This window comes from Halichoerus grypus, chromosome 2, assembly GCF_964656455.1.
Source record: "Halichoerus grypus chromosome 2, mHalGry1.hap1.1, whole genome shotgun sequence".
NCBI classification, from domain to species: Eukaryota; Metazoa; Chordata; class Mammalia; order Carnivora; family Phocidae; genus Halichoerus; species Halichoerus grypus.
The window spans coordinates 60,443,743-60,453,217 of NC_135713.1; the positions used below are offsets into that span (position 1 = coordinate 60,443,743).

At 52.5% G+C, this 9,475-nt stretch overlaps 1 protein-coding gene across 5 annotated transcripts in view; it reads right to left on the reverse strand.

Moving 5' to 3' along the window:
• Positions 1-9,303, reverse strand: part of STK10 (serine/threonine kinase 10) — a 117,114-nt gene extending 107,811 nt beyond the window's left edge. For 2 of the 5 annotated variants that reach the window (XM_078066868.1, XM_078066870.1), the window contains exon 1: positions 8,977-9,299. In XM_078066868.1, coding sequence (XP_077922994.1) covers positions 8,977-9,132 — 156 coding nt within the window. In that variant the 5' untranslated portion in view covers positions 9,133-9,299. Of the gene's footprint in view, positions 1-8,976 lie in introns of all 5 variants that reach the window. The other 3 variants (XM_036120303.2, XM_078066867.1, XM_078066869.1) reach the window with 3 other exon arrangements.
• Between the last annotated feature and the right edge of the window lie 172 nt (positions 9,304-9,475).

The window sequence follows — 9,475 nt, forward strand, 5'->3', positions numbered from 1 at the left end:
ACCACAGTGCTGGCCTTCCCTCCTACCCCCACCTGCTGGAGCCACCAGGGTGTGGCCACTCTGTCCCAGCCTTCACTCTTCGGTGGCCACCCCGGCCTTGGGCAGCCAGGAAAACCTGGCTCTGGCATCCCCTAACTCCCTTACTCTGGTGACCCTCCAAAAAGAGCTCCTCTCTAACACTGCACAAGGCTGACCTGGTCAGGCCCTAGGGACTCAGGGCAAGCAGGACATTAGCTGAGCTCAAAAGCATCACAACCAAATTCCTCGGCTTGGCATTCAAGGCCTTCTTCACCTGGCCCCAAATAGTATTCTTGATCTGGCCCTGCCCTGGCCAGCCCCTCCAGCCAAGCCCAGCTCCCAAACCCACTGACCACTGGACTCAAGGAGGCAACTGAAATGTATAGAAGGGGCCAAGAGGAGGACACAAGGTGGCGGTGAACATCAGAGGCCAGATCCGCACTGTGCAGTATAACGGCCACATGTCGCTACTGGGCACCGAGAACGTGGCTAGTCCAGACTGAGATGTGCTGTAAACATGAAACACAAACCCATTTCAAAGACCTAGTATGGAATAAGAGTATTAAAAATCTCTTTCGGGGCGTCTGGCTACACTGTCAGTAGAGTGTGCAACTCCTGATCTCGGGGTTGTGAGTTCGAGCCCCACGTTGGGTGTAGAGATTACTTAAAAATAAATTTTTTTTTAAAAAACAAATCAGTAACTTTTTTACTCTATATGGATTATTGAATGCTGCAAATGATCCTTTGGATATATTAGATTAAATAAAATATACTATTAAACAGGTGGCCAACAGACTCATGAAAAGATGCTCATCAACACTCATCATCAGGGAGATGCAAATCAAAACCACAAAGAGATAATCACCTCACACCTGTCAGAATCTCTTGTATCAAATACACAAGAATCTACAAGTATTGGTGAGGATGTGGAGAAAAGAGAAGCCTCGTGCACTGCTGGTGGGAATGCAAACCAGTGCAGCCACTGTGGAGAAGAGTATGGAGGTTCCTCAAGCAATTAAAAACAGAGATACCGGGGCAGCCTGAGTGGCGCTGTCCATTAAGCATCCAACTCTTGATTTCGGCTCAGGTCATGATCTCAGGGTTGTGAGATCGAGCCCCGTGATGGGCTCCACGCTCAGCAGGGAGTCTGTTTGAGATTCTCTCTCTTGCTCTTCCTCTGCCCTGTCCCCCCTTACCCTGCACGCACGCATGCACTCTGTCTAAATAAATAAATATTTAAAAAAAAAAATAGAGATACCATACAACCCAGTATTTCCATTACTAGGTATTTTTACCCAAAGAAAGCGACAACACTCATTCAAAAACACCTCCGCACCCCTATGGTTACTGCAATATTATTTACAATAGCCAAAATATGGAAGCAACTCATGTGTCCACTAATGGATGAATGGATAAAGAAGATGCGGTGTAATGTATTACTATTAGTCAGCCATAAAAAAGGCTTAGACCTTGCCGTTTGAGACAACATGGATGGGCCTAACGGGTATCATGCTAAGTGAAGTCAGTCAGAGAAAGACAAATGCCATATGATTTCATTTATATGTGGAATCTAGAAAACAAAACAAACAACCAACCAAAAACAGACTCCTAAATACAGAGAATACACTGGTGGTAGCCAGAGGGAAGGGGGCTTTTATGTGAAATATGATTTCATAATGCTGGCCAGAACTTCAAATTTGGTTCAGCCACCGTGGGAGCCACACAAATCAGGCCACAGGCCACACGAGCCTCCAGGGCCACCGACTGGCAACCTCAGGCCTCACTATATGGCCTCTCTCCTGGGCCAGGCTGCTCTCCAGCTTGCCATCACCACCCCACCTGCCCTGCCTGGTGGCAGCCTTCACTTTTTCCCAGGAGCCCTGCTTCTGTCCTGCAACAGCTCACTCAACCCAGCAGAACCCCCTCTTTCTCCCCCCACCCCGTGCACCCAGCAGCAGGGGAGGCTGCTGGCCACATCGAGCACCTCCTAGGAGCCAAATGCTGTGCCCTTCCTGGGCGGCGACTCCTCGTCTCAGCCCCACCCTACACAGGAGGAAACAGGCTCAGAGACCAGCCACTCGCCTGAGATCACACAGCCGCTAAGTGGGACAGCCAGGATTCGGACCCCGGTCCATCAGGCTGCAAGGCTTGAGTCTTTCATCATATACTCTGGGACTTGACACACAGACGTGAATTAATACTGTTTGCCAAACCGAATTGAGCCAGTTCACTTCCACGAGGCAGTGGTGCTCAGCTGGAGCAATCTTGCCCCCCAGGGGACATGTGGTAATGCCTGGAGACATTTTTGGCTGTCGCAACTAGGGGACAGAGGGGGAGGAAGTACCGGAACCGGGGATACTTCTAATGAATAGAAGCTAAGGATACTGCTAACGTCCTATCATGCGTGGGACAACCCCTCCCACAGAGAATTCCCACCCAAACGTCAACAGTGCCAAGGTGGGGAAGCCCTGGTAGAAGAGGCAAGCTACCTTCACCAGCTAGACCCCAAGACCTGACCTCTACTGCTCAGCTGCTTGCACACGCCCACCTTTGTCCCTCCTTTTTCCTTAGGCTCTTCTTTCCAGCTTATCTCTTCCCTCCGGCAAAAGACACGGGGGACACAGCCTCCCGTGATGGGAACCGAAACATCAGCAATGATGACAGCCAGCACAAAGAGCTCCAGCGGCCCAGACCACCCAGACGAGTTGGAGCTCACCCCGACTCACACCTGTGCAGCTGGACCACCGAGGGACCCAGGGAGTGACGGACAGTGACCTTCCCCTCATTAGAATACGAAAATCTCCGCCCAAGGAAGAGCACAAGCCTCCTGAACGTAACATACAACGTATGTACAGGCCCGTTTCCTGGAGGTGCATGAGCGACCTTACGGCCGTCTCTACATACAGAGACAAGGCTCCCCTTTCTCAATATTCATCCTAACCCTAGACGAAAGGAACCCATTCACTCTTGCTCAGGGAGTCTCAGCCTTGGAAGTTAATCCAGAGATTTCCTTATTTGCTGCAAGTTTCCTTTGTGCAACAAGTTCACCTGGTATAGTCTCTACCTTGTGACTCACCAAGAAGCCAACTCACACTGGTTGGGTCTCACTACAAATACTCTTTCTTCTTTGTCCCCTAGGAAGCGGCAGTTACTAGCTAGGACCTTCTCTTTTTGCTACCACAAGCATCAACAATAACAAAGTATCTTCCTTTCTTGCCCACCTCCTGAGTGGGGATCAGGTGCCAAAGTGCATCACACCTCCTCAGCTCCTTCAGCCCTCCTCTCCTCCAAATTATCATGTCCCTTTACAGACAAGAGCCTGAAGCTCAGAGTGCAAGGTCACTGGCTCTGCTTGAAACCCAGACCCCACTGAGCCCCAAATTTCTTCCCTTACCCACCCTGTCCTCCTGCCCTCGGCAGCAGCCGAGAACCGGGAGTGACCATGCAGGACTGTTTTCTGGGGTCTGTGAGGCGGGCAGCCCCTGGAGTTGTCCCTGGTCTGGGTAATCTCAGGAGGCCAGAGGACCCCACATGGAAGTGGGGGTTGGGGATCTGCTTAGTTGTTGTGCTCACGTCGCCAGGGCCTGCTCTGGAGCCAGCCAGAAACAGTCCCAGTGTTAAATCAGCTGCTCAAGCGGACCCCCTGAGGTCGGCAACACCCCAGGAAGCTCGGGGCCCCTGGAGTTTAGGACCAAGCCAGGAACCCACTCACAATAGCATGGACTTCTATTTAAAAACACTAGGCTGAGCGGAAATAAGGTTACTGCCTGGGGGCAGATCTCTTTCCGGAGGAGGAGGGGAGGGGCACAGGCCGAGCCCTGGGCAGCCCCAGAGGAAGCGGAAACCCAGGCCTTAAAACTATGGGCAGGAGAGGAGGTGAAAGCAGGGCCCCGGCCGGGAGGGGCGGAAGGCCTGACAGCTGGCTCCCACCTCACTGAACCTCTGCTTTGTCTGAACCGGCGGCGCAGGGCAGGATGTGGCACTTGAAGGGTGAAGGTTAACAATGGATCTCTGGGCTGGAGGGCACCTAAGCTCCCCAAGGAGGGCAGACCCGTCCGGGGCCCCAAAGGACTCAGGGACTGGCCCTTGGCCAGAGCAAGGGAAGAAAGGGAGCCTCTACTAACTTCTCCCGATTTCTTTTAAAAATCCTCCCTCAAATAGGCATACCCTTCCACCCAGTAAATCCCTTCTGAGCATCGAGCCTAAAACAGGATTTAAAACACAAAAAGAACTTTACTAGCAAACCTGCTATCAACACATAGCTCTGCTCTAAGGCTCACTTTGAAAACGCCAATGGCCCAACACCATTGATATATCACGGATCAACTTCATCGAAACACTAAATTCGCATTTGCTTGTGTGCAGTTTTGTGGACCAGAAACACTAGGTGAACACAGAACACCGCACCCAGCCGAACCAAGTGGCAAGGAAATGCCCGCATTGCACAGGGATGCACCTCGAACATGTGTCAGGGGCCCGTGGCCCACACCACATCTGGGGTCCCACTTAGCACCCATCTTCAGATAACCCTCCTCCCGCCGCTTCCCCTGCAGCCACGGGTCCTGCCCCCACGGCCACAGCGCCCAGCGCGTGGTTTTCACCTTATGGTGCTGTATTTAGTGTAAGATATTTGTATTTCTTATCTATAAATTTGTGTACAACTACAACCGGTTTTTTAGGTTCCTTTTTTTTTTTTTTTTTAATGGGCTCCTGCTGCAGGCTGCAGTTTTAAGTGTTCTGCCCTTAAGAGCACCATGTCTTATACGGTGCGGTTCTTACTGATTTTACTCAGCATCAAGACCTTTTGGGGAAGGCATATTTACATTACAGCAGAACTGACTATGTTATGTAAAGTGCTTAGCACAGCGCCTGGCACATAAATAATAAGCATTTAATCAACTGTGACTTGCTGGGAAGAAAAAAAAGCTAGGGGCGCCTGAATGGCTTAGTCAGTTAAGCTTCCGACTCTTGGTTTCGGCTCAGGTCATGATCTTAGGTGGTGGGATCGAGTCCCACGTGGGGCTCCATGCTCAGCGCACAGTCTGCTGGAGATTCTCTCTCTCCCTCTCCTTCTGCCCCTCCCTCCCCGCCCACACACACTCTCTAAAATAAATAAAATCTTTTTTTTAAAAAGTGAAATATTCAATAAGATTAAGACCAAGGCAGCACTGAGCCATCCCAGAAGGTATGTAGGAAGCATTTAGAATAATACAGAAAGAGGTTTAAGAATGAAAGATGGTATAAAACGCTGCAGGTATGTAAGATTACAACCCTGCATTAAAACATTTTTTTTGCCATAAAAAAATGGTAAAATCGGTAAGGAAATATATCAAAATGTCAAGAGCAATTGATGGGACTTAGGGTGATGTTTTTCCTTTTACCTAAAAAAAATTTTCTTTGTATATTCCCTATTTTGCAAAAGCATACACCTCTTAACAGCTTAAAGGTAACATAAGATCAAAACCAAAGTAATTTTCAAGAAGCAGAAAAATGGAGCACCTGGCTGGCTCCGTCAGTGGAGCGGGCGACTCTTGGTCTCAGGGTTGTGAATTCAGGCCCCATGTTGGGTGTAGAGATTACTTAAAAACAAAATCTTTAAGAAGGAGGGGAAAAAAGGCAGAAAAATCATCTCAGCCTGCTAACCCAACTCCTGATGTCTGCTCACTCTGTGCTTAGCACGTGAGTACCCACCCTGCCGCTGTAACAGAAAGCCCGTCCTGCTTGAAGGCAACTTTGTTCCACTCAACATATCAAACACTTCCTCTCCTTTCTACCTTGTCTTCAGAATAAAGAGGATTTTTAAGAAGCATTCTGAAATGATACAGGACAAGAATTTTGAAACCATATAAATACTGTAACATTTGCTTTGTATCAAGTAATGAGATAGAAATGATTTTCTTTTGAAGTCAATTTGCATGGCATAAGGATTAGGTGAGAATGACCTTGATTCTGCCCAGAATGAATCCTACCCTCCTTTTTCTCTCCTGAGGCCAACTGTTCATTGGTATATCAGGCAGAATAGGAGAAAGGGGACTCCTATCTTGAGGTTGCGATTGTTTTCGGTTTTGAGCTTCTGCAAGACGGTCATCAGGAAACCTGTAGTCAGAGTCCTGTCCTAACAAGCATGTGACAAATTGAGATTTCGAAGGCTGCATACACCAGGGAAGTCCTCAGGACTGACTTCCCCACGCTGGCTGCCAGGAGAACAGAGAGAAGAGATGGTGCTCCCCAGTTCACAGCCAGCTAGCTGCTCAGGCACCGTATCAACATGTAAGTTCTGGTCCCAGCCATAAAATCTAGATGGAACTTCTGGCCTTTGCTGCCCCGGTGGCCATGCCAGGGGACAATGAAGTGGAAAGGAGTTATGGTCACTGATGAGAGTCTGTAGTAAAGTATTACCGGATTCAACTTCAAGGGGCTGAGCAAGCAGCTCTTCAGAGGAGGAGGCATGGGTGACAGGGATCTTCAATCCAGGGTGGGTCTTCCATAGTGGGTAACTAAGGAAAGTGTTAAAGTGAAGCTCAGAGCCTTGGGTTCTAGTCCCTTCTTCTCCAGGGGCCCCAGTATCCCCACATATAACATGAGGTTGAGTTGGATGAGCGGGTTACACCCCAAGGCCAGGCAACTGATGTAATATGTCGCTCAGGTGTATCAGCCATCGCACCGCTCTCTCGCCCTAGCTCCCTCTTGTCTTAACTATGAGAAAATCATGGATTCTGAGGTGGTGGGGAGGGAGCTGTGGTGCAGCCAGCTCACAGCTCTGGGAACTAGATTCACTTAAAAAGGGTCCACTTGCCCTGGACAACCTGGGGACAAAATAACTTGTGAATCAGATAGTTCCTCTGTATGAAACTTCCACAGTAGCAGGGGGGTTTTACAGGGCTGGAGCCAGCGGAAATGACAAGCGAAACTGACAAGGGGAAATCTTACCAGCATAAAAGTAAAGTTCTGCATTTAGGCTTAAAAGAAAATGAGGGGCACCTGGGTGGCTCAGTGTTTTGAGTGACCGACTCTTGGTTTCAGCTCAGGTCATGATCTCAGGGTCGTGAGATTCAGCCCGGCTTGGGCTCTGTCCTCAGCACAGAGTCTCCTTGAGATTCTCTCCCTCCCCCTCTGCCAGCCCCCCGCCCCGCGCCCCACCGCCAAAGCTCCCGTGCTCTCTCTCGCTCTCTAAAATAAACAAATAAATAAAATCTTTAAAAAAGAAAGAAAGAAAATGAACCATTTGGAGCCAGGATACACTGGGAGAGAGGACAAGACTGCAACTGAAAGCCAGCCCCTATCAGAGAAAAAATATTAGTGCGAGCCAACAACATGCACTGAAAACACCAACTGAACCTTCTGGAGGAAGGAGGATGTAGCAAGCTGACCAAGGGTCCAGCTGCCTTCATGATGGCCAGGGCACATCTGGAAGGACAGGGTCTGTCCGGAGAAGGCAAGGACCCTGGCCACGTGTCCAGGGGGGGCGCGGCAAGCCTGAGGACAGTCTCCTAGGGCCGCTAGGAGGAAGATGCCACCCTGAGAAGGGTAAAGAAAGATGTGCCGCCTGTCCTCAGACACATGCAGAGCCCTCAAGAAGAGAAGGGCAGCAAATCAAGGCAGCCAGAAAGGCGCAGGTGTGAGCCATACAGAGGCCTGCTTCTCCAACCACAGGACCTCTGCTCCAGCGGGGGTTCCACCCTGTAACAGGAAGTGCGGGCTCCGAGGGGAGGTGGTAAGGTAACAAACAGGCACCCAGATGGGCCTGGTTGGCCTCCAAACTGCCTCTAGGAGCAGCACTTCTCAAAAGTTCTGTGCTTAGCCATCACCTGAGCACCTTGTTAAAAGGCAGACTCTAACCTAGCAGGGCTGGGGTGGACCCGCTATTCTGCATTTCTAAGGCACTCCCAGGTGATGCTAACGCTGATCCTCCAGGGACTACACTTGCGTAATTGGCTCTAGACCCCCTGCAAGGCGGAGAGCAAGTCCTGACCAGGTGGGCCTAGAGAAGCCTCCTCTGTGGTCCAGCACTCCTGAGGTCAGAGTGGTGTACAAGCTACGGGAGCCCCAAGGAGGGTGCCCGTGTCTTAGGAAGGAAGATCCCTCCTGGAGTTACACAACAAAGTAACATGGGGCCATTCGCTCAGTAAATGTTGCCTGGGGGAGAGGAGAAAAGAGAAAGGGTGGCGTCAAGCCCTATGTGTTTGCGTCCCCAATACAACTCAGCATTGGTTCACAGGAGCAGGAACCAGACAATGACCTGCTGCAAACGTGTCTAGAATTAATCAGCTCTGCCCCACCCATGCCTCCACAAAAGCCCTCTGCCCCCTTATTCCTGCAGGGAAAGGTGACTGAGCACTGGAAGGCTCCCCGGCTGTGACTCACACACACACACAATCAAATCCGATCCCCGCAGCGCAATATTGCCAGGGCCCTGACCTCCCCTTGCTGCTGCCCAGTCCGAGCCCACCTTTCCAAGCCTAATCCCTCACTCTAGAGCCACCCTTTTTCCGGGCTCTGGCTCATTTTCAGGTGTGTCCCCAACTCCACCGATCCCAACCCTTCCAGACTCGGCCGAGTTTCTCTGTCTCCACGCCTCGGCATGCTCACAGCATCTGTGTGGCCTGTCTTAAAAAGTATGCCTAAGAATCAGTTTTACGGCGGATGCGTCGTCTCGGATGCCAAGGTCCTATAAGCGCCCCTTTGTCTCCCCCTGCGGCGCCGAGCGCGGTGCGGGACGCACAGGAAGTACTCAGAAACGGAGCTGGGGGCGGCGGCCGTGCCCAGAGGGGGTGCCCAGCACGCAGGGACCAGCCGAGCCCCGTGAGGGTCCCCAAGGCGGAGCGCGGGACCCCGAGTTCAAGCCCCACAGCCCGTCTGCGCCCTCCCGAGCCGCTGGCCAGGGCTGATCGGGGCCGGCGCCCCTTCCTTCCGGAGCTGTTCCACGCGCCCGGGGCCACCCACCCCCAGCGCCCTTACCTTGTAAACCTTTCCGAAGGCGCCGTCGCCCAGCTCGCCCACGATCTCCCACACCTCGTTGGGGTCCACGTCCCGGCGGACGTGCTCATATTCGCGGGACTTTCTCTTCTCGAAGGTAGACAGGCGCAGGATGCGGCGGAAATTGGCGAAAGCCATGGCTGGGGGCGCGCGAGCCGGGGGGCGAGGTGGCGCCGGCTCCGGCTCGGGCTCGGGCTGTGGCTCCGGCGGCCGCGAGGAGGAGGGGCTGGAGGACGCCGCGGCGCTCGGGGGTTCTCCCCAGACCCGCCCTTCCCCGCAGCCCGACCCCGGTCAAGTGCGCCCCGGGCTGCGCGCGGCGGGAGCACCCGGAACCGCGCAGGCGGCGAGCGGTCCCCGCCCCCGCTCGGTCCCGTCCCCGGGGCCGCCTCCCGCCTGCCCGCGCCTCTCGCGCCGCACTCCGGCCCAGCCAGCGAGCCCCGGGACGCCTTCCCGGGACCTGGCCCCGCGCCCACCCACGGCC